Here is a 26,113-nt window from a genome sequence, read left to right as displayed (position 1 = left end):
ATAAACATCAGAGGCAGAAATCTGAAGCAGTTTCTTCAGTGGAAACGGTGTAGAAGAAAGGGTAAGGAAACAGAATTGACAGAAAAGAGAGGAATGGGAATGACCCTGACTGTCAATGTTATAATGCTGCCAGGTGCAGGTTTAGACTGACTTACATCAGGCCGGTCTTTTCCCAGCCATGCAATGTTATTAATAGACAGGGCAAGGTCACAGAGGGAAGGTGAGACAGCGGTGAGGAATGCAAAGCCTTCTCTGACTCTAATTTATACAACCTTAGAAAGAGTAGATTAAAAGCCAGGGTTTGAAACAGGAGAATTTAAAACAACAAGCACATTTGTCTTGTGTATTTATATTGCTACAAAAACATTTTCACAATGTATATTTAAATTCTGATTTGACAATGTAGAAGGAAGATTGTACTTGTATGATAATTATGCTTGTATCTGACATGACTCATGCCTTGGAAAAGTCAGAGGGTTCCATGGAAATGTAATGAACATACTGATAAATGTCCATGTTTAATAAACACTTTAAGTTTTAACATTATCATTCACAGATAGGACATTTAAGTAGAAAAAAAAAAAAGAAGTATTATTTCATGAAGGGGCTTTCTGAGTAAATGCTTCAGTTGGGAGCTGATCTCTAGTCTACAGAACACACACATTTTTGGAATGTTTGACAAGGTCCATCATAACTTCACAGGTGGTTGAGTTGCAGGTTCCACTGGGCACCTTTTGCTGGACAGGATTCCAGCACAGTTCTTGCTCCCAGAGAGTTGAGAAATCCTCTTCGGCCAGTGTCACATACTAGGGTTTAGTGCTTGGATGTCAGAGTGAGTGTTGAGGAGACCCGGAAGATCTGGGGGAGCATGTTACTTAGCTGATAAAACATTTCTTCAGAAATACTCTGCAAGAGGCAAACAAGAAAAAGAGTTTGCACTTGTTAGACCATCACTGACCTTTTCACCTTTTCAAAGTATTTGAAAATGTGGATCTCATTCTAGGAAGGGAGTATAATACGTGAAAACTATCTTGCATGACTGATTTGCTAACTATAGATTGGAGCTGTTTTTCTAGTTCCAACCCTCTGGCAACTTACAGAAATATCAAGTAAAGATTCTGATTACTAGCAAAACTGTTAATCAACAGCACTAGTTTTCCACTAGTTTTGCTAAGTTCTAAACAGAATTCAGAACCACTGAAGGTATCAACCATTACCAATGGTACCAATGGCTCAATCCCAGCACTTGGGAGGCAGAGACAGACAAATATCTGTGAGTTCAAGGCCAGTCTGGTCTACACAGTGAGTTCCAGGCCAGCCAAGGCTACACAGCGTACTTGGCTGTGTCTTTGAGGAATATCTTAGAAGCCTTTAGTGTGGAGTGGGATTTACTCAGATAGCACAGCTTTGGGCTGGGGTGGGATCTGCTCAGATAACATACCTGTGGTACCAGAAATTGCACTGTCCTAGAAATTCCTCCATCCCATGAAGCCATCTCCATCATGAAACCTAAAATAGAACAACAGGTTGTGTGTTATGAGCTTCGGCTTTCCATCCCAGCACTCCTTTAACACGGTGAGCAGGATTTTCACTGTGGGCCTCATGTCTTGACCCCTCCGGTAGTCACTTGTCCAAAGGAAAGGCTAAGCCTCTGGGACAGATAAAGACCCACAGGCTCTGAGTCTCTATGCCAGAGGTTTGTTTAACAGTTTTGCCAATATGCTCAAAGACCTATATGGCCTTCACAGAATGAAGATAAAACAGATTATGCAAAGTTAATTCAGTATTTGGCTCTATTTTTCAGAAAATAAAAGGCAATCAAGAGCAGTCAGAATCAGCAACATGAAATGGCATCTGTGGTAGTTTGTATCAACCATCATCTTGACAAGATCTAGAGTCGCCCTGGAAACTCTTCACATGTCTGTAGGGCTAACTGAGGTAGGATGACACCCCTCAGGGTAGGTGGATCGTTCTATGGGCTGAGGTTCTAGGCTACATAAGTGAGGGAAGGCTACCTGAGCCTCCCCTTCACCTGTTTCTTGACCAGGTGAAATGTGACACGCTTCACTGCTGCTGCCACGTCTTCCCTAGGTGATGGACTCTAACTTCAAAGTCTGAGCCTCTCCTCCTTCATTTGATTTTGTCTCAGCATCACATGACATAACTAATACAGTACCAGATATCCTGATGTTTCAGAATGGCTAGAGATCTGTTTATTTGTGACTGACAAATGATAACATTACACAGTCTTCTATGAGATATTTGATTAAGCACCTGACTGAAGTACCAGGGACAGAGGCAACTTTCACATCTTCCCTTTGGCTTGCTCTTCTTTCAATAACTGAGATGGGATTTACACAGTAGCTGCTTAGCATAGGCTCTGCTCACCTTTGACACACTTAAATACCAGTTCTGCTCGCCTTAAGCACCAGGGTATAGTCATTTCCTAAAAACACATACAAAAATATGTTTTCAGCAAAATTTTATATAAAAAAACCAAAACCCATATCATCAGATCTTTATCTGTAATGCTGAGTGCTCTTGTTTAGATACATCCAGGCTAATATGCTAATCATCCCAACTGTATTTCCTTGGTTTTTAGACATATAGCTTCTACCTAGTAAACTATACTTGTGGAATGCAAGTTGATTTAACGAGCCTAGCAAACAGGACTTAAAAATAAACATATCCTTGAAGGTTCCTAGGTAATTAATTTTAAAGTCAGCTAGTGACATAGTCACTCCACCAAATAAACATTCAAGGCGTGATAATTATGTTGGATTATACAATAACTGCAAGTGAAATAAAATGTTTAATTTACTGTATCATATACCATTATCACAGAAGTAATGTCAATAACCAAGTAGCCTACATCAGATAGCTAATAAGTTAGATGTACTAATTTTCTTCACTTGATTTTTAATCTTTAGCCAATACACTCATGGATACACCAGACTATGCCAATACCTTATGATTTTCCATAGCATGAATATACCATTCAATTCAATTTCTTTGCTCTGTCACCAGAATCATCTTCCCATTCTTCAAATCTTTTCATAACTATAAAATTTATTTGTTATTTCATCATGGGGTTTCTTAAACTTTTGGAATTCAGGATATTTTATATTTAGTTATACCACACAAGAGATTTATTGTGAGGGAAAACCCTAGAAGCAGCAGAGAACTGAGCAGAAGACAGGATTTATTTTATATAGGGTTCCTTGGGGTGGGGGTGGGGCGTGGGAGTGAGCTTTCCAGAGTAGAGATTTCCAAGGTAGGAATTGGTGGGATTTTAAAGTCCTGAGCTTGGGCTTTTTACTCAGTAGAGAGGTGGCTGGGTCCAGCTCTTAAGACAGTTAAGAGTGTTCTGTGGGTGCAACCTGGCTATTGGAGGTCCCCAGGGGAAGGCCTGGCCACTTGCATGCCTCAAGGGGCTTACAGTTATTATAAACATTTACTAAAAATCACATGTAGGAATGAATCAAAGGTATAATTGAGTTTTTGCATTACTGTAAAACATTACTGTACACAACATTTTTGAAATACCACAGTAGTAGCCTAAATGAATTATTATATGATTTTAATGAAGTGCTTGTTTTACATATCACCAGACAATAATTTGTTTTACAACCTGAAGAACAACTTATGAACACCAGTTAAAGGTTGGGAAAACAACTAATTGTGAGTTATGAGAAAAGGGCTTCTGAATGGCCAGCTCTGCACACCAACATATAGAGCATGGGTTATCCAAATATGTTATCATCAAGGTAACAGTGGTAACGTGGAAGGCTGTAGCACAGCTGGAGTGCCCCGAAGAATGTAGGAAAAGGGATCAGATCTCTTCACTGTCCTTCTTGTCCCAAAAGCACATTTATCCATTTATGCCATGCTTCCTTACTGCTTTGTATATGTGTGACTAATTAATATATAGCCTAAACAAATATAAGTGAGACAAATTAAGAACTTCATACTCTTCAGAATGATGTGAATTGATAGCTTATCATCGATGCTACTTAGAAGACATACCAAAATACCAACTCATGAACCCAGCATAGCTATGAAGTGCAGGTTATAGTCTACAGCACAGTCTAATGTACCAACAATTCACACTGTCATATACAATTTATTTTTAACTTACTCTTGTTCATTAGTGTAAGTCTGGAAAGAAATGCTGGACATCTAAATGTTTTCCCCAAATCTTTCATATATCTACATAGCAATTCCATCTCATAAATGAGTTAGATGTTTGTCAGTTTTCCTATTCTGTCACCTATTCTTTTCTGATTAAAATTGTACCTAAGGAGGATGGAGAGATGACTCAGCAGTTAAGAACACTTGCTGTTCTTGCTGAGGACCCAGGTTCAATTCTCACCCCTGCATGGTGATTCACAACCATCTGAAACTCCAGTTCCAGGTGACCTGACACTCACACACTCTCTCTCTCCTTTTTTTTTTTTTTTTTTTGCCGGAGCTGAGGACTGAACCCAGGGCCTTGTGCTTGCTAGGCAAGCGCTCTACCACTGAGCTAAATCTCCAACCCCACACCCTCTCTTTTTACCTCCCCGGTTACCAAGCATGCATATGATGCACATACACACAGGCAGACAAACACTGACACACAGAAAATAAAATTGAAAAAATTAAAGACACTCTCCCCACCCAAAATAAACCCTTTGCCTACAAGAGTAGCCTTCAGAAGTTTGGAAGGCCATTAGAAGACATGACTTACTGCTTGTTATCATGGGAGGTAGCCAGTGGTTACAAAGCTCACTCCAGAAAAAAACTTTAGGATATATTGTTGTAGATGGGACAGAAACAGGCAACAGCAACAGAATTTAGAATGTAAGTCCTATAATTGATTGGCAAAGTGACTAAGTGAACGTACCATGTAGGAAATTCACCTAAAGCTAAATGGACCAAATGACACACTTTGGAATTTGGAACCAAGGCAGAAACTTGGGCCATGCTGTTATACTATATATCATAAATAGGCATTGCACAAGGAACAGATTCTAAAGATCTAAAACTGAAATTAACTCTCAATTTTTATTTTAATAAAAAATATCTTTTATCTAAACATAATACCCATTCACGGACATCTGAATCTTCGGATTAGGGTTAAAGTTGAATTACTGGAGTGTTTGTTTACTTTCTTCTTTGACTTTTTGAGACAGTATCTTGCTACACATTCCAGGCTGATCTCAAACTCTTAGCAATCCTCCTGTCTCAGCCTACTGAAGGTTAAGATTACAGGTGTGTGAAACAACAAGCATAGTCTCAATGTGTCATGTTAGGTCCCACTCCATGTCTTCCAAGTTAGATACAAGTTCATGGAAAGTAATGCAAGATGATAATGATGATGATGATGATGATGATGATGATTATCATCCCTCTTTACTTCTCATGTATGTGCCCCTGAGATGTTTGAAACATTTTTATAAATAAGCTTTATAGTCATTGCAGAGGGTGAGAACACAGCTTTGAATCTTTTGGGGGAGGTGGACAGGATCTCACTATGCAGGCCTGGAAGGCCTTGAACTCACAACGATACATCTGCCTTTGCCTCCTGAGTGCTGGTATTAAAGCTTTTGAACCATCATATCCAGCTTGTTTCTTACTTTTAACATTAAAATACAACATGGCTATTACAACCAATTTGGAAGACAATTTGTTCCTATCTGTCAAAGCTGATCATAAACATACCCAATAACCAATAGTTCCATCTCTAAGTTTAATTATAACAGAATTGCCAAAAGAGATGTATAAAGTGTTCACAGGAGCATTACAAGTAATAACAGAGATTCAGGACCCTGCACAACTCACACCTCTACATCCTGGGCTATGCCATCTGAATTTGTAGAGTAAACTTCTTGACCTTGACTGGAGGTTTAAATTTAACAAAAGGAAAATCTAGAAAACACCCAAATGTCCTTAAATAGTAAAAAGGTTAAATAATTGCAATCAATCTACATCATGTTATATATAACAGTGAGGCAAAGACAAAGATGTGCCTCATAAATGCAGTACTAAATGAAAGGAGCAAGAGCTATAAAACACTACACATGTGGACCCGACTGGCCCACAAGACAAGGGTGTGCCTCCCAAACTCAAACACTACACACGTGGACCTGACTGGCCCCCATTTCAGACATGTTTCTACACTTCTCTCCGCACTGCTCCCTCTCATCTGTTTATCAAGAAGCAGTTCTTTCCTGCCACTATGTGGGCTCTGGAGGTCACGTTCAAGTTGTCAGCCTTGGCAATAGGCACCTTTATCCAGCAAGTCAGCCATCTTCTTAGCCCTTAGACCCCACTTTTAAGTGAAAATCAGGGATATTCTTGTGTGGAAAAGGGTTTAAGTAGCTGGAGTACATGGATAGCTTCCAGGGTGCAAGAAATGTTCTGTTCTGTGTATGATCTGGGTATGAGTTCCAGGTGTTCAGTAGGAGAATCTGAACAGAATGCTTGCATACATTATGGACTCAAACCTCTTCATTTCTCATAGCAATTACAAAAACCACAAGCCCCAAAGGATCCAGTAGTTAACAGTGAACAAAGAGGAAAGTGGGGAACTCAGGGTTCCTGACTTGCAGATCCATCCACTTTAGGTTAGACTGACTCCAATAAGACAGTGTCTTTAGATCACAGACAGATAAAAGCCACATGTTTCCCCCCTAAAGCTGCTTTTTTTTTTTTTTTTCATTTCCTCTTTATTTTTAAGCTGCAAACAATTCCACAGCTTTCTTGTCTGTCATGGTTATCAGGAACTATTTCAGACCCTACCATTACTTTGACACCTTAACGTGTGGCAACCACATCCAGAAATCCTATTTGCTAGAGGAGAAGAAACACCATCTGAGAACACTTTGGGATCCCTGCACAAAACCCACCACACACCTCTATATCCTGGGCTGTGCCATCTGAGTTTGTCAAATAAACTTCCCGACCTTGAAGGATGTTTAAATACAGCAGATGGGAGGCCTGTGGCTCAATCTACTTTTGTGAATTAAATTGGACACTTCCGAAACAAACTTAATGTTCTGCAGCTGGCTGTCCCAGTTTGAAGGGCAGCTTTTGTAACACCGTGGGAGAGGGAACCCTGTCCTATCAGATGTCTGGAAGTCGATCTGAACTGAGTGACTTTTGGAAATTGTTTTTGAGGTTGTTTCCCACCTACGTACAACCATTTTTATAAGATGGTTAACCAGGAGTCCAGCTGCAGGAATGTCTGGCTGGTTCCTTGCGGCAGGAATTCATCATGGCTGTCACTCCCTAAAGACCTTTTAGAGATGACTAGTTAGTGAGGATAATGAACACATGCCACAGAACTGAAACTTTACAAAACACTGTCTATGTCTCCTGATGTCACACAGGGAGAATGGGGTAAACATGGGATGTGAGGCACTGCCACACAATAACACAATCCTCTTGACTAAAACAGCAGTGTGCTCACTGAGCAAAGACCCCAGACTACAGCGTAAGCTGGAAATCACCTAGCTTCCTCACTTAGATGGAACTGATTAATGTAGTGTTTATATTGATTGCAAGATTAAAATGAGGCCTTCTGAAATACAATCAGTCTGATGGGGGCTTAATTCTTCATACTCCCTTCTATAATAAAACATTTGCACAAATTTTTATTTTGGTAATAACTTTTGGTCTTGTGCTGGGTAGTTTTATGTCAACTTGACACAAACTAAAGTCATCTGAGAGGAAGGGCCTCAATTAAGAAAATGTTTCCATAAGATCTGGCTGTAGGCAAGCCTGCAGGGCATTTTAATTAGTGATTGATGGGGGAGGGCCCAGCCCATCATGGGTGGTGCTATTCCTGGGCTGGTGTTTTGAGGTTCCATAAGAAAGCAGGCTGAGCAAACCAGGTGGAGAGAGGCAGTAAGTAGCACCTGTCCATGGCCTCTGCCTCCAGGTAACTGCCCTGTTTGAGCTCCTGTCCTGACTTCCTTTGATGATGAACAGTGATGGAAAGTGTACCCTTTGCTCTCCAAGTTGCTGTGGTCATGGTGCTTCATCACAGCAACAGTGACCCTAACTAGGACAGTCATCAGACAATGAAGCCTGCTTCCTGGCATTAAGTCTGCACAGCAGACAGCGGCTTCTATTAATGCCTCTGGCTAGTGCGGTGGCTCACAGCTGTAATCCTGGTACTCTGGAGACAGAGGTAGGAGGGTTGAGGCCAGCCTGAACTACATAACGTTGTGGGAATTCGGTCCGCCAATAGCTGTGGGGTACAAACCTTAGGGTGTGGCTTCTTGTCTGCCCACGTGACTGTTTAAAAGAGGAGAGAGGGTCACTCTTTTAGGTGGTGGAGACCGAGTCAGGCAGCGTGGAGTGGTGTGTGTTGATCCCCATCTTTCCTGGGCAAAACAAAAGAACTCTGCAACTGGCTCTCCCTTCTCCTGCATCTGTGAGTCTGCTTTCCCACAGCTCCCATTAGCAAATTGATACATATTCACATATACACCCTTTTGGCTCTCATTTCAACATAGTGAGTACCAGGCTAGCCAAGGCTACAGAGCAAGACTATCTCAAATAAATAAATGAAAAATATAAATAAATATCCACACTTCCTTCACCCCTCCCCCAAAAAAAAAAAAAAAAAAAAAAAAAATGTGCCCATGCCTGGTTGGCAACCCTGTATCTGCTAGTTCTGAAGAAGGGCTCATTTGCTTACGCAGGGAACTCCACAAAAGGACTTATCTACATACATGTGGGTTACAGTTCATTCGTTCCTTTATCTTATTTGAAGTTGAACTTTAAACTTTGTTTACTTTCTACAACTTATTTCTTATCCTTAGTTTTCACATGCCTGAGGGAAGACAGCCAAAGGGAAGCAACCACAGAAATTTTGTGCAACTAAAAATGACAAATAAATCCTAGCACCTAATAAAAATAGGTAAATGATTTTGTCACATCTTTATTGTGTAAGCCAATATCTGTACCATCAAAAAGACATCCTTGAGAAAACGGTTTCTTTCTGCTGTCTAAGAGTCTCTTTCCATTACCTACTAATGCATATCCAGAAAATGCAAACTTATCTTAGCATTGACCAAAGGCAAGTGTAAATGGAGAGGTCAGTCTCTGTTCAGATGGTGTCATGAAAAGACAGGGAATGTGAAAAGCGCCAACACCTCCTTTGGCTGTTTGAGCAGACTTGAGCCTCTGGAACACTAGATGACTCATAATGAGTCCCAGCTAACTGGAGACACTCGAATTTGGCGCCAAAGCCCAGGGTGTTGCCTGCTTCTTGTCCTTTGTCTACAGACATAAACACATTGCCCTCCCTGTACACCCTCACATAATGCAGGTTGCGTGCCATTTGGACCCATTGGACAGTAACTCAACATGATCTTAGCTGATTGGATAATGTATGCATATATGCCAATGAACATACACACTAAACCAGATCTGCACCTCAATGCTGGTCTCTGGAGTGTGCTTCCCAGGAAACTCATCATACTCTATCTTCCATACCCTTCTCCCATTAAGCTGCTGGTGAGAGGGAGAAAAACTCCACAGTAAACGTGAAGATAAATCTACAGCTTCTTCAAGTAAAACCAGAGAAAGAAAAGGAAGTGGAAGAGAAGAATGGGTAGAAGAAAGGCTGGAAGACACATTTCTTATTGAAAGTTATAGATTCTCTTGAATTCCATGCTTACTAATATCAAGCAACATATAATTTTCTGAGCATCGCTCACTGTTTTATATGTCACTGAATTCAACTGACCCAACAGGAGATACAAGTCTACCAGTTAAAAGGAACCCTATAAAATGTAGATTGTTAACAGTATTGCTATGTAAAACAACTCAGTAAAGGTCAGGGTTTTCTGCTTACCTCTGACATATCATGCACCAGCAAGAGAGGGATGCTTATTGTTGTGATGTCATGGGTACAGCAAACCTTGAGTATATTTCGGAGTCCCATAATAGCAGGATCCCGAGCAGTGATATTTCCAGATTTCACATTGTCATCCACACAGAGATGGAAAGCAACATGGATTTCAGAGAGATTAGAATGACGTGTAATATAAAATTCTCCTGTGAACAACAAATACGGCCTTGATTTTCAAAAGCACGAGTCACACTCATCCACAGCTTTATAAATAACCATGGGGGAAGCCAATGTGTTGACTTCACCTCAGGAAGCAACTGCAATCACTGCTTCTTATTCTCAGAGAAGAACAATTCAAATAAGAGATAACAGCCAGTTTGTCAAGAGGGTCACAGAGTGGATGAAGCAACCCCTTGGATAATAGGTACATAAGTGTTTATAATCTCTACTCAACATAAAATGTCAAATTTAACATGTGAAGATATGTGACTTGGCTACCTGCCTCCCTGCATCCTAAGTTTGCTCTCTCACGTCTCAGCTGACTGACTGGCCAATCTCTGCTTAGCAGTCTCTCAGATCCTAAATACAGAAACTGCACTTAATCCCTTTCTCCATTATCCATCCCCATCCAATGAGCTCTTTGTTCTCACCCCTGCCTGACTATAACCTACTTCTTCACTGGTCCAAAATGACTCAAATACACTCTCTGACTTGGACACACTCAGCAGTTGAAAACAGCCAGCTCTTTACTATGATCCACAAGGCCTACACAGCTTGGACAAGGCCTTTCTCTTCAACACCCCCTTGCCTCATCTCTCTCCTTTGCTCTAGCCACACAACCTTTGTTCAGCTCTAAAAGCCTGTGGAGACTTTTCCCAATTCAGGCTTTTCTCCAATCTTTTCGCATGGTTGATACACCAGTCACATCTCAGAGCAAATGTGGCCTTCATGGAAAGGCTTTCTTTGACATCCAACCTGACACAGGACTCTACCTGCCACATGGTTTTTACCACCATTGCTTTATTTTTTTCTTAACAATGCCATCCTATTATTTACATAGACTATGTTAAAGAGAGTACTACTTATGGCTCACAGTACTGAGAGTCTTTTCTATTTTAATAAACCATCTCTAGTACATACAAAGTTCTCAATAAAGATTTGTTGAATGCATGGGTGAGTGTTTCAAATGGACTGCTGGAGTGGTGTTTCTTAAACTGTAAAATCCAGGCTTCTCACAATCATTATTTTTCTTATGCAGCCTAATAGCCAAGAAAATCTCATCAGCTTTTATTCTGTCAATGATGAGTACCAGAGCAGACACATGTAAATTCATGTTTACCTACATGCACATCTCAGTGGAGATCCTGCACTGTCCTCCCAGAGGTTTATTTTCACTCTCCCTCAATTAGTCCTCACCCTCAATTTCATTCATCCTTGCCTCTAATTATAGTAGAGTTGTCTTCTTAAACCTAATACACTTGTGTTTAAAGATACTTAGTAGGCCCTACAAGAGCCAGGGTAGACAGACGATGGCATAGCTAGGGAGGTGAACCTGTGGGAGAAGTCCCTAAAGCGATGAAGGGGACACACAGGGAGCTCAGGGCGAGTGACAGAAGCAATGGTCCAAGCCTTACAGGACTGATAACTACAGCAACCCATTTGTCAAACAAGCCCATATGGAGTATCCCCTGGAATACTATGGAAGGAAAAGCAACAGTTAGCAATGATTAGAATACAGGATCACTTGAGCAGATGGACACATCAGCAGAGAGGGATCTTAATTCACAACCTGAAGACAGTCTCCCTTGCAGGTCAACTTCACCTTGGGAAATATCCTACCACACTGTGAATGCCATCACTTTATAGTTGACCTGACAATTTAAGCAAAGGAGAAATATCTTGCTGGCTTTGTCACATCCATCCAGACATTAGGCAACATCTATCTAGTACTGTCTTTATCAAAAACAAATTGTATACTAACTCCCATTGGGACTCATGCTATTCAGAAGCGTGCTTTAGAATATTGTAAGGTAAGAATATTCTGGAACACAGTACTAATACATTAAATTGATAAGTAGTCATTATTTACTTGTGAAGTTGGTAGAATTTTTAAAGTGTAAACTCTTATCTGAATGTTTCGTTGCCTTTTCATTGAATTTTTACAATGTTGCAGTGTATAAAAACTCAACTATCAAAAACAGTTGAGAACAATTTGTAAATTATCTTGTATAGATGAAATTTATCTTAATAAAAGTTACAATTCAGTGGCTTAATACTACAAAATAGGTTCATCTATCTGGCTACTTAGTAACCTCTTTATGTTTTAAAATTCTTTTTCCTGGGGTTGGAGAGATGGCTCAGTGGTGAAGAGCACACTGGTTGCTCTTCCAGAGGACCTGGGTTCAATTCCCAGCACCTACATAGCAACTTACAACTGTCTGTAACTCCAGTTCCAGGAGATCTGACACCCTCACACAGATATACACATAGGCAAAACACCAATGCACATAAAATAAAAACAAATAAATTATTAAAAAATAAAATTCATTTTCCTTTATGAATATTTTTGGTATTTTGTTTATTAAAATCTAAAATAAATCAATCCAGGAATACATAAAGGGAAGACATATGTACTTGTTTTCAGTATTTATATGAGACAGTAAATATGTTTGAGAAAAAAATATTTTATAAAAGTACTTTGGCCATGTTAGATGGCTCAGTAGATAAAGGCATTATGTCAACACTGAGGACCTGAGCTTGATTCCCCAGGACCCACATGGTGGAAGAAGAGAACCGACACCTACAAGTTGTCCTCTGACTTTTTTTGCATGTGTACCAGAGCATGTGTGCACACATGAATGCAGACAGAATACAGACACACATGTGCACACACACGAATGCAGATAGACTACAGATACACATGTGCACACACATGAATGTAGACAGAATATAGACATACACATCTGCACACACATGAATGCAGACAGAATACAGACACACACGTGAGCACACACATGAATACAGACAGAATACAGACATACACGTGCGCCCGCATGGATACATCTAAGTAAACATAAAGAAATTTGAATATGCAATATGGTTTTGCACTTTAGCATCTTTAGTTACCAGTGTATATAAGCTGCACCCCAAGACGCCTCTCACAGGACCTGGGCAAAACGCTTCTTTAAAAACAAACTAACGAACTAGAAAAAGAACATGGACAAAGGATGGGGCTGGAGAGAGAACATAAGCTAGTCAAGGAGAAAGGAGAAAGGAAGTTGTCTGGTGACGGCAATGAGAGACATGGACTGCTTGTCAGAAAGGAGCTGACCATGTGAGGCAGTGATCTTCTGGGTCCTGTGACCTGTCTGCCATGAAGTGCCTGCTCATGGCGCAGTGGGAGGGACTCCCAGCACTGGGTTTGGGCTGTGGGCCAGCAGGAGGCAGGGATGGCTTAGTGAGCCAGTCAGGTGCTCCTAATCCCCAACCTGGCACTGCTTTGTTCGACCTTAAATGACTTGCCTCTGGTCTCATTTTACCCATTAATAAAATGGGGCCAATCCAGGTGCTGGCAGTAGTAACAAATTGCTAAGATACTGTAGAAAAGGGTCTAGTTTGAAGTGAAGGAGAGGTGCCGCATGCCAGCACTCCGGCGAGGTGAGGCAGCGGACTCACCTCAACTTACTCACCTGGCACTTTGTGCAGGAAATGTGGAAATCAGGCCTACCTGCTTTCTTTATGAAACTTAGATGGCATAAGCTGTTAAGTACCTACTTCATAATAAAGAAACAACCATTCCTGGGTTAAGGGGAAAGGAATAGGATTAAAAACTTCCTGTACAGAAAATTTTAAATTAAAAATTAAATTTTGAAAAAAGTATATGAAAACAACTGGTTTTCTTCACAGTTTGAAATAAGTTTTGATGAAGATACTTTTCATCTCCTGTCAATGTGTTGGCTACAGAATTCAGATGCTGTCAGTATAGTGGTAGGTAGTTTCAAACTCCTTTCCTAATGCAGACTTAAGGCATATCATTCCTTGTTCAGTGGTAATAATGACACTAAGTCACAGGCTTTTTTTTTTTTTTAAAGGAAGGAAGGAAATAAATAGAACAATAAAGAGATAGGCACTTCCCAAACAGTAACAGCCAACACACTCCTAGAAAGCCACAGTGTGATGACTCAGGTCACAGGCCCACGAGGAATAATAGATAAATGGGCTCCTGCTCCACAGAGGGGAGGAAACAGCCTGTGGTGATTCTAAATATTATCCCTGAGGGCAGGAGATGCGAAGGTAGGAGGAAGTTTGGAGGCTGGTGACCACAGTCCGATGTGCTGTGCCTTCTAAGATGAGTGCAGAAATGGGAATGGGTTTCCTGAAGTTAGTGACATGACCTGTGTGTTCAAAGTCTGTGGAGGGAAATGTGAGAAACTACCTTAAAGAGGATAGAAAACTATCAAGGAAGATGGTTTTTAAGACTGTAGAACCTACCACTATGTTTAAGAGTTCACATTTACAAAGCACACACAAGGCTTCCTGTGGTGTCTGGGCATGGGAGTGACTGTAAGAACCAGCTATGAATTCAACCAGAAGGAAGACTAAGAGCTTGAACTCCACCTGTTAAATGCATCCAATAACAATAAGGGAAATAAAGACCCAGAGGCGGAAAGATATGAGGGGAAATGTGAACACGAGTCTACAGCAAATGGCCCAGCTACAGGTTCAACCACGTTCATCTCTGTGCACTACTCCTTATACTTTAGAGTTAAAAAGACCTCTCGGCTCATTACTTAGTAACTAAGAAACAATGTATAAGAGCACATTAGAAATATAAAATTGTGAAACTTCTATGTAACTTTTTGGGGTTTCTATATGGATCTAGAAGTTAAGTCCTTACTAGTATAAAAATGAGGCTTACATTGGAGAACATCTGTCAGAGTGTATTATCCAGACACAAGTGCTGTTTCAAAGAGATATGTGGCCAAACATTTTATAAATGGACACCATAAGAAAGCATGTTTCAAATCTACTATTTTAATGTGTGTGACTATAAGACAGCAAAAGTTTAAAACAAAATAATACTCACCAGGTAAAATATTTAAATAGTTTCTCTCAGAATTCTTAGATTTATCATCACTTCCTCCATTTTGGTTTCCAGAATCTATTCATAAAGAAAATACAACACAAAGGAATATTGCCACATACAAAAATATATTAGCCCTCCTCTTTCAAAACAACCACAACAGCAAAGTGTACCATGTGCCTCCGCACGCCTGCAGTCTGCTCCATGCTTCACAGCCCATGACCAGGCACGTGGGAGGTGGGAGTGGTGCTCCCTTCCCTCCTCTGCCCTCTGCTCCCCTCCCTTTCTTTCTTCTTACCTACGGTTGACCAGAAATGCGGGAGGTGGGAATGGTGCTCCCTTCCCTCCTCTGCTCTCTGCTCCCCTCTCTTTCTTCTTACCTACGGTTGGGCTCAGGGACTCACCAATGCTAAATATGTGCACTATAATTTAGCACACCTCCTTATTTTATACAAGCGAAGAAAGGCTTTGGCTAGCTGTTATATAAGCAGGGGTGCACAGATAAGAGGTGGGACTAGCCTTGACCCCACATGGTCTCAACCACATTAGACTTGACGACACTCTGGTTTCCTTGTGAGAGTACAGGGCACTACGTTAGCTGTGTATAAAATAACTTCATTAGATAGCTGTGGTGTGGCCATCTTTATATTTAGACTCTGACTCACTGTTGTTGATATAACCTGCTCTGGACCAGATAGCCTGCTAGCAACATCAAGAATCATTTTATATTCAGCACATTCCTAAAATTTACTGTCTCATCTGATACTACATACAACTGATTTCAAGCAGATATGTGATACTGTTTCAAGCAGAACTTTTTCAGACAATCAATTTTTTTTTTGAGGCATGGTATTTTTCTTAGAAGGATAAATGTTGATTTAATGAGAGACATTTTGATTGAGTATCCATTACTAAGACTGAACACATTATTTACATAATACAAATATTTTAATAGAAGATACACTTGGATTTTATAAGACTCTCTTGTCACAAATACAAAATAAGTACTGCCTTTCAAAGTACCTGTCTTTTAGAGGCTATCTACTTAGTCAAATTGAATTAAAACTATTTTAGAATCTATTTTTGAAATGGCATTCCATACTAGAAAAGTCAGACTTTCAAATGACTAAACAGTACACACCAGAACATCAACTCTAAAACATGTCTGAACAGACCTGGTAGAGTCGCCTAGTACTCCACTGACAGACTGACCAATACCACTGTGTCTTTAAAGGCAGAAACATTTTTAAGAATGAGCAGAGAAAGTGTGAGAAACACACACAGATGGAAGGCTCTGAACTGTTGGATATTCTGTGTAACAGAGCAGAACCTGGCAATGGACATGCTTCAAATAAGCGGTGGGTCCCAACACAGACTGCAGGGAACAAACATGCTAATTCTGACTGTACAAGGAATGAACAATCCCTTTCAAAGAAACAAGACCTAGGGAACAACATGCCAACTGGATGTCCAAACAGTCAGCCCTGAAAACATAACCTGTTGAGCCCATATAATGTTACTTGTATGTATATTTGGGATACACACACACATACACATACACACACACACACACACACACACAGAGAGAGAGAGAGAGAGAGAGAGAGACAGAGACAGAGAGAGACAGAGACAGAGAGACAGAGACAGAGAGAGACAGAGAAAGAGACTGAGAGAGAGACAGAGAGAGAGAGAAACAGAGACATATATGCATGCACTAACAACTCATGGAAAAAGAGACCATGAATTTGAAGGAAAGCATGGAGAAGTATATGGGAGGGTTTGGAGGGAAGAAAGGGAAGAGAGAAATGTTGTAATTAAAATATAATCTCAAAATAAAAAGGGAAAAAGAAACTAGAGAGAACAGCTCAAAGTCTACTCTCCTGTCCATGTTTGATAAGTAACATCTTTCATGGTAACATGAAGAGGTGATTTGTATTTAAACACACACACACACACACACACACACACACACACACACACACAATATAACAAGTATATAATGAGTATAACAACCACAGTAAAAAGTGAATGAAACTGAATAAACAAGTACTTGTATATCATGATGTAAATATGATGAATAAATATGTACTCATGTGCAGAAAAAGACACTCAGAAAGTGTTTTTCACAAGACTTTTCTGTAACATACAAGTGCCTTTAAGAGGCTGAGGGAGGAAGATCCCAAAATCAAATGAGTTCTGGGAAAGCTGGGGATATACTGAGACCCCATCTCAAAACAAATGAACAAACAACAACAAAAGAGAGCTGTCTTTTAAAAACGCCTCGTTCTACTGACTCCTTCAAAATCGCAATGTAGTTGCTATAACAAGGACAAAACACCATGCCACACACAGGCTGCCTTAACTACAGGCGGTTTAAAAACTTCCTGTCATGCGCTGTACTTTCTCTCATATATAGACTCCAAATCCTCCTCCTCTCCCACACTTACGATCTCAGTCTTCATGCGTTTGGTCATGACTAACAACGACACTAAAATATTCCTGGAAGGCACAGGAAGGAGGAAAGAGAAAGGGAAAGTGGCATCCTTATATTTTAACTAAATGTATTAAAACCCGCCTATGAAAAGCACTTAGGACTCCACCATCACCAGCTGAGTGAGGTGGGGAGGGTGACAGAATAAGAGGACCCGCTGAGCTGCTCTGCACAGTCCTCTGTGGGAGGACTTTCACACCGACTTCCTGCTGATCACTGGCTTGCTCTGAAATGGAACACATGCTGCTGCCACAGCAGACCTTTGGTAAAGAGATGAATCAGGGAGCAGTGGCGGGCACTGGAAATAGTAAGGGGAGTACATGTGCCCTGTGACCACAGACACGCTCGCTCCTTACACAAGTGCACCATGATTCACACACAGTATTATTTATGCACTACTACTTACAGTAAAATATGAAGAATAAATACCTACGAAAAGGGGGTGACTAGTACCAGGTACCCTGCAATGCACTACTACACAACAGCAAAGGCACAAGGGCTTTCCAGACGAGAGATGACCTCTAGGGCAGTCCCTAGTGCACAAGCAGCATATGGAACGGGCCGTGTGTAAAAAGAACTAGACGCGTGCTTCGATGCACACGAGTCTATCTGGAGGTCCAGGCGAGACAGCACAGAAAGGTGGGCAGCTGTCACTTTCTGTGCACTTTCCTTCCCACAGTGTCAGTTACCCACCACCCACTGCGGTCCAGACATCACAACGTTCCAGAGAGAAGTAGTCCGTAAGTTTTCCATTGCCTGCCATTCCAAGTACCAAGATGATGTGTCATGCCACCACACACTACTCCACTGGGACGGGACTGGCCCCTGACCAGTGCAGTCAGGGTGCATTCAACCTGCCATCAGTCAGCTGACAACTGTGTTGTCAGATCAATGTCAGATCACAGTGTGCTCAAAAAGCTTTTGTTTTCCTTAACAGTAGCCTCAAAGCTTGGGACTGGAGAGGGACAATTCAGATGTGCCGAAGAGAAGCCACTTAACTGCTTCCTTTGGGTGAAAGGTGAAAACGTACCAGTTAGTATGTATGTGGAGGAAAACCTAGTGGGTGCAAGTTTAGCACTGCCTGTGGTTGGCAGCAACCCTGATGAGGAGGAGGAGAAGGAGGAAGAGGAGGAGGAGGAGGAGGAGGAGGAGGAGGAGGAGGAGGAGGAGGAGGAAACTGGGAATAGAACCCAAGCTTCTGAAGAAGTTAAAGTCTGTTGTTAATTTTTCTCCCAGCACTATGAACTTCTGCATGTCTCAGTGCCATCTCTGGCCAGCAGGATGGCCTAGGTGCAAGGGTAAGTGTGGCTTTAAGGATGCTTTACTGACCCCGTGCCTCTTTGCACTTGCTCCTGCGCTGCGTTCTCGCGTACAGCGCCACCTGCTGGACGACCTCCAGTTGCTCTTCAATCCGTGGGAAGTGGAAGTCGGTGCATTCTTGGCAAACTGTGGCAAAATCTAAGGGATCCATCAAATATTTATCAATTCCTTATAGAAACTGAGATCTGAGAGAGTGGAGACTGTAAATATGATTTGTCTGGTAATAACTATGCACTGCTATAGAGTACAATGACTTTCATCAACACTTTACTCCTGGAAGTAAAGGATCAGTGCAGAACATTCTAATACAGCTCCATGTCATCTTTAAATAGCAGACATGAGCTCTGTAGATGATAAGAAGTGTGGTTCTGTTTAATTTGGAAGGAACAGGAGACACTGGGTAAACTAAGGTCACTCGGCAGGACTTGCTTCTAAAACGAAAAATGCATTTATAGCTGGATTATTATTTTTAGCTGCAACCTGAAATAAGAATCTTCTTCTATAGGAGCACCAGACATGATGTTTTAGAAAGAACTAAATACCACTGAGCTGTTACGAACGAATGTCAAAGTAGTCAGGGCTGTGTGGGTTTTTTTTTTTTTTTTTTTTTTTTTTTTTTGCTATTCACTTTAATTTGAAATGGCCAGGATGAGGTATGTTTGCAGCTTGATGTACTGAAACACATAAAACTGCCAAGTTTCTCATAATCCCTTCATAAAAATGGTTTTATTTGAAAACTGGGTGTAGTGGGTCATATCTGTTATTCCAGCACTTAGAAAGCAGAGGTAGGAAGATTGCTTTGAGTTCAAGATCAGCGTGGACTACAGTGTGAATTCCTCTACAAAAATGGTATTACTAAGAGACCCCGAATGGGAGATGTATGTGCAACATCTACTTGCCTCTTTTGATGCCACTGTATGAATTGATTCGATTATCTACTAGTAAAACCAGGCCGCAGAGAGATGTGGAGTACAGGGACAGAGCTGTCTGGAGCCGGTGGAGCTTCACGCCACTTCCATGAGTTCTTTTGTGCTTACAGAAGTCCAGCATGTCTGCCCTCAGCAATCGCAGATTGTGCATGGTTTTCAGCTGGGCTCCTAGGGATGGACAAGTTACAGGAAGATACTGAAACAGTTACAGAAATCCTCTAACAGATGCAAACTTGTATGGCAAGGTAAACCCATGTTCCAAATAATAACTAAAAATGGGCCCTTCAGCGTCCCATCTACCATAATTTATCTGCAAATATCAGAGCTAAAACACAAAATACGTAGCACACAAAGTCTAGGCTTTCGTGGAGAGGGATGCGATGAAATTAGAAATAACAGGTGTGTTTTGCTCCCATGCTGGGATCGGTCCCAAGCTGCTCACAGCTATTAAAAGGGTGTCCATACCCAGGTGAATGGTGAAGCTCTCTTCCAGTTTCCTCTGCTCCTCATAAATCCTCCCAACGGCATCTGCAGTCTCTCTGAACTGGCTCGGCTGGACTTTAATTTCCTCACTGAAATCAATACAAGGACTGTTATGCTCTCCCTGAAGATTCATCACAATTTTTCTATGAGGAAAATAAGTTCTCCATGAAATGAGAGAGAACTGAACAGCTGACAGCAGAGTTTTCTTTATTCCTAAACTCATCCTTAATCCATGGTGACAAGTCAAACCATAAGCAGCAACGGGTTCTGAAAGTCCCACTTGTCCTTCCATTTCCTCACAGTGAGCAATGCGGATTATTCTCTTCAGTCATTACAATATCAACTAACACTGCTTACTATTTCCTGGTGGCTTAAAAATGATTCAGGGATTAACTGATGAACTAACATGTAATACCTTTAAAGGTCAGATTGAACATATTTAAAAATATACAGTAGTTCTCATGACAAGGCTAATTCTAGACAAAACAATAAGACAGACAAGTGAGAGCAAGGCAGATTAAACATGAAAAAGTTGGGCTGTTGAGATGGTTCAGCAGGTAAGAGGCTTTACTTCACAAGTCTGCAACATGAAGTTCCATATCCAGGCTCATTGTGGGAGCAAAATGGCAACTTCTGAAAGTTGTCTTCTACTTTCCAGATGCTTGCTTACATACACACACACACACACACACACTCACACACTCACACACACACACTGATGATGATGATGATGATGATGATTGTAACAGTGATAGCAATCATAAGGTTTAAGTCCTTTAAAATTAAAGGCATGAAAATCATAGAGCTGTGAGGTTCGTGTGGACACTTCTCACTGGCTGCATTTCCGCCGCACTCTCCTCTCACAGAACAAGCTCTCTCTTTGCTCTGCTCATTACTGGAAAAGTTGCCCCAGAGGAGCTATAACCACACAACTGCTCCAGTCAAGTCCACGGCACAAGGCAATGAGGAAAACTTCATGACAAAGTGTGGCATGGCTCTCCAAGGAGGATTAGGAAACAGGGATAGCCTGTCTGCATCAGTGCACAGTTGACAAAAGCTGTTGTCATCGAAGGGAGTCAATGGAAATCAGCTGAAAATCACATCAGACTTCTGCAAGGTCAAGTGCAGGCTAGCAAGTCCTTTCAGAACAGTTAGGGGTCATAACTTGTGCACCTGAGCTCCCCCGTTAGTCTTCACTAAGTGGTCCAGGACACATGGGGACTGACAATAAGAGAAGCCTTTCCGAACCACTGACAGCTGAGAGCCAGACACAAGGCTTGCTCCAGAGTGAAGCTGAATTGATAGACAGCAGAACCAGACAACAGGTCGACAAGGGCTGGGATGGAGCAGTGTGCGGAGAAGAACACTTTTAAACCCCGAGTTCCAACCCAGGCACAAACACCATCCAGCTACTACCAAAGAAAATGAAGCCTACTGGGCACTGAGGGTCTAGATGATAAAATCCGAAGGTCTGCTGCCCTACTGACAAGATATATATACAATCTTAATAGTGATGGCCTGATAATTTCTGCACATAATTACTATTTAGATAAGTATCTGCCTTTTGACAGGGTCTTACTGAGTAGCAACTCACTCTGTAGATCAGGCTGGCTTCAAACCCAGAGATCCACCTGCCTCTGCTTTCCATGTGCTGGGATTACAGGCGTGCGCTGCCACTCTACAATATGAAGCAGGAGGAAGAAGAGCTGGCTATGGCAGCACACATCTATAATTTAAGCACAGAGAAGGCACAAGAAGGCAGGTCGCCTACATGAATGACAAAGTCTGCTTTTAAACGATGAGTAATAAAACAAAAAGATAAGCCACAGAACAGCAGCCAAGTATCTGCAAAACAAATACCTGATGATACACACATAAGTTTCACAGCTCAATAATAAGAAAACGTAAAGGAGAGACATAAATACAAAGTTATCACATGGAACACTGTTCAATGTATTAGCTGTCGGGGAAACACATAGTGAACCTGGAATGAGAGGTCATAGTAATGCCCTTGAGAATGACCCCAAACACTGGAGTGCGGGCAAGGATCCAGCACAGCTGCCACACTCAGAGAGGCTGACAGGGGATGGCAAGAGGAAATGCCATGTCTTGACTGTGCTGACAGTTCTATGACCGTCTCAATTCCTTAATCTGTGCTTCATTCAAACAGGCAGACTTTACCTCATGTCACTTATCCCTCAAAAACCTAGTTTTCTAGGAGTTGAAAACAGAACTTCTATTGCTCAAGGAAACACCTACCAAAGATAGTAGTAGTAAAAGCACTTTCCCTGAGGCGTATGGTTTAAAAAGAAGAAACTAAAGGCCAGGATTTACAGTGAACTGACCTACACATCAAGCCAGAAAGCATAGCAGCAAACAGATAGGCGGCTTTTGTAGCAAGGAACTTTTCAGCTTCCTTAAATCCATTGCCTGAAACATATAGCATGTGCTCTACATTTGGGTCAGTGCATACATTCCTGCATAGAAAGCCCAGTGCATGGCACGCTCCGACCCCTGAACCCCACTGCTCTCAAAATGCTGGCTGTAAAGTAAAATACCTTGGTTGTCCCTAGAAGACAGGAGCAGTTTGAAAAAACAGCTAAGTAAATGAAAGACTGTCATATGCAGGGAAGTGGTAATAAAATGGCCGTGAGAAGATTTCACCAACTGTGTGTGTGTGTGTGTGTGTGTAGGTGTGCACGCAGGCAAAGCTGTACACATGTGTGGAGTTCAGAGGACAAACTCAGATCTTCACTTTATCAATTGTGCTAGTTCCCAGCCTTACTTAACGCATCCATCCATCCCAATACTTACTGAACAGTTCATATGTGCCAGTGTCAAGAGCACTTGGCAAGGAGCTGTCTGGACATACAAAACAAACAAACAGGAAGAAAGAGAGAAAGAAGGAAAGGAAGAAAGAAAAAGAGAAAGAAAGAAAGAAAGGAAGAAAGAAAGAAAGAAAGAAAGAAAGAAAGAAAGAAAGAAAGAAAGAGAAAGAAAGAGAGAGAGAAGGAAGGAGAGAGCGAGCGAGCCAGCGAGCGTGAGCTAGCGCATGCTGGAGAGAAGAAAGAGAGAAAGGGAAAAAGAGAAGACATATTTCTTATCCTTGAGGCAAGACTAGTGGGAGGCTGGCATCACATAAGGACAATGCTCCTCCAAAGCCAGCCTGGGACTGTACCAATGCTTACACCCTATGCCTATTCTGGAAAACAATTTACTGTACTTAGAGATATTTTTCTCTTTCTGCTTAATGAGTGTCTGACATTCATCCAGTCATGCCAAGTGGAATACAATTTAATGAAATGAAAGAAAATGCCTGTAATTCTACCACTTGGAATAGTGAGTCTGAAGGATTTCTCCAAATTCAAGGCCATCCTAGGCTAAATGCCAAGTTTGAGGTCAGCAGAGCTACACAATAATGAAGTACAAAAACTTGCATTTTCATTGCCAAACACATACAACCAACAAGGCTAATTCTGGAATAAAATGGACAGTGATGGACACACACAGGACTAAGAATAAGTGAGGGCCAGTACCTGAGGGAGCTGTTGTCAGGGTTCTTCAGGTCCTGGTGAAGTTTTATCACCCACTCCTGATACTCTTGCTTCTGGATAGCTGTTGACTGCTTCAGTTCATTAGACCACTTATTCTCCAAGTCCTAAACAGAGAGTGCCAACTGGTCAAGTTCTTCACAAGAAAAAGAAAACATAATTATATACCTGAAGCCATTATATTTCATTTCACTTACTTGCTGAGACTCAAAATGCTGGGCAGCCAGTGAATTGACATCTTGATCTGTGAGTGATTTCCCCAACTCCTGCATCACCTTTTCCATTTCAATACCTTGTCTAAAACATAATTAATAAATTAGATAAACTCATCTGCAGGTTACAGCCACTTTAGTTCAGTGAATAAAATAAAACATAATTTTTATTTTATGAAAGATAATATATTCCAAGAAGTAAAACTCCAATATCTTGAAAATACTCAGTCCTTGAAAATGAGTAAGTGAATACTGACGAGTGTGTCTTCAAAGTGTCAGCCACATCACGTATGCAGCCAGATCATGATTTGAACTTAATGTATAAATGGAAGCAATCAAAATCCAAGCGGACTCTCAGTGACTGTTTAATAGTCCCAACCCCTTCTCATTTGCAGAGTTCCTCTAAGGAAACAGTCTTATCCCAACCTAAGCAGATTTTCCACACAAGTATATGAGAACTGCCCTGAGCTCAATGCTGAAAGTTAGTTTCCACTATACCCAGAAACTGTCAATTAAGTTTGAAAAGACAGAGACAAACTGTTAAGTCACGCAATTACTTTTAAGGAATGATGTAAAATACAGCCTGATTTTGTAGCCTAGTGCTACTGTCTTCATTTACCAAAAAAACAACGTACAGAATGGCTTCCCTCCAGAAGGAGCTAATCAGTGGTGTTGTGAGTACAGACAGCAGTCGTTTACAGGTAAAAGAAAATGGTGACTAGGAAGGCATGAGGAAGGCTTCTGTTGCTAAAAACATCCTATTTCTTTTTTTCTTTTCTTTTCTTTTCTTTCTTCTTTTTTTTTTTTTTTTTAAGATTTACTTATTTATTATGTATTCCGTGTCCTGCCTGCATATATACCTGCAGGCCAGAAGAGGGCACCAGATCTCATTACATGTGGTTGTGAGCCACCACGTGGTTGCTGAGAATTGAACTCAGGACCTTTGGAAGAGCAGCCAGTGTTCTTAACCTCTGAGCCATATCTCTAGGCCCCAGCAACCTATTTTTTGATTGGGTGGTAGCTAACAGGGTCAGCTTGCTCTGTGACAATTTACTGAGCTGTACTTTCATAATTTATTGTATGTTCTGACTGCATTGGTAAAATCTCAAATTAAGACTTATCTCTTAATACAAACAAATGCAAAGTTTGTTCTAAAAGCTATTTTGAGGGGTTGGGAGATAGCTCAGATGCCCAGTATTTACAGAAAAGCTAGGAGAGGTGGCACATATCTATAATCCCAGTGCTCAGGAGGCAGAGACAGGCAGATCCCTGAAGTACATTGGCCAGACAGCCTAGCCAAACAGATAAAGTTCAGGTTCAGTAAGAGACCCTGTCTCAAAAAATATGGAGGACAGAGACTGAGGAAGACACTCAATATTGACTTGTAGTCTTTACACACACACACACACACACACACACACACACACACACATTGTACCTACCTACACACATGAACACACTCATATGAACATGTACATACTCTGTACACATACATATGCAATTACGTAAATACAGAAAATTTCAGCAAACATATAATATACAGAATGGAACACAAACTACGTTTTACTGTCATTCTGGCTAAGTAAATTGTTACAACTGATTTTATACTTATTCATAACATTTAAGTAAGACAGATCGATGTAAGAAATGAAACTCAGACAATTTATACACATGAATACTTTGACATCTTCCGGAAGTAGATATTCAGTATCACTTAGCTCCCACTTCACTACATACAATGTAGACAGTCCCATAAACGGTTTTGTTTGATTTTTGAGACAGGGTTTCACTATGTAGTCCTGGGGGCCTCATACCTCTGCCTCTTGAGAACTGGGATTACAGATGTATACCCCCAATCCTGGTTGTTAATATTTTAGAAAGTATGAGGCATCAGGTGAAGATTATGATTATGAGAGAGGTTTTCATTTAGAAACAAAAATGTCTACTAAAAACTTAGATACATATCTGCACTAATATTTTACAAGTGTTCCCTCTAGTGGATAAAAAGTGTTATTGCCATTTCTTCTGAAGTTTAAAGAACTATCTACAATATGGTTTCAAAAAAGCAGCAAATTTCTCATAATAAAAAAAAGACAAGCCGGGAGGTGGTAGTGCATGCCCCCAGCACTCGGGAGGAAGAGGCAGGTGGATCTCTGTGAGTTTGAGGCCAGCCTGGGCTACCAAGTGAGTTCCAGGA

General features: G+C 41.1%; 1 protein-coding gene across 4 annotated transcripts in view; it reads right to left on the bottom strand.

Annotated features, from left to right (window-relative positions):
* Positions 1-333: 333 nt before the first annotated feature.
* C3H12orf4 (chromosome 3 C12orf4 homolog) overlaps positions 334-26,113 on the bottom strand; it is a 35,392-nt gene continuing 9,612 nt past the window's right edge. For 3 of the 4 annotated variants that reach the window (XM_036181407.1, XM_036181410.1, XM_036181408.1), the window contains exons 5-14: positions 23,902-24,001; positions 23,690-23,811; positions 20,136-20,242; positions 19,641-19,838; positions 18,751-18,879; positions 14,934-15,008; positions 9,851-10,053; positions 2,389-2,446; positions 1,442-1,509; positions 334-906 (exon numbers count right to left, since the gene is read on the bottom strand). In XM_036181407.1, coding sequence (XP_036037300.1) covers positions 814-906; positions 1,442-1,509; positions 2,389-2,446; positions 9,851-10,053; positions 14,934-15,008; positions 18,751-18,879; positions 19,641-19,838; positions 20,136-20,242; positions 23,690-23,811; positions 23,902-24,001 — 1,153 coding nt within the window. In that variant the 3' untranslated portion in view covers positions 334-813. Of the gene's footprint in view, positions 907-1,441; positions 1,510-2,388; positions 2,447-9,850; positions 10,054-14,933; positions 15,009-18,750; positions 18,880-19,640; positions 19,839-20,135; positions 20,243-23,689; positions 23,812-23,901; positions 24,002-26,113 lie in introns of those variants that run through there. The other variant, XM_036181411.1, reaches the window with a different exon arrangement.

Source organism: Onychomys torridus, chromosome 3, assembly GCF_903995425.1.
Source record: "Onychomys torridus chromosome 3, mOncTor1.1, whole genome shotgun sequence".
NCBI classification, from domain to species: Eukaryota; Metazoa; Chordata; class Mammalia; order Rodentia; family Cricetidae; genus Onychomys; species Onychomys torridus.
Note: the sequence above shows the minus strand (reverse complement) of the source record. Positions and strands in the feature narration are given on the sequence as shown.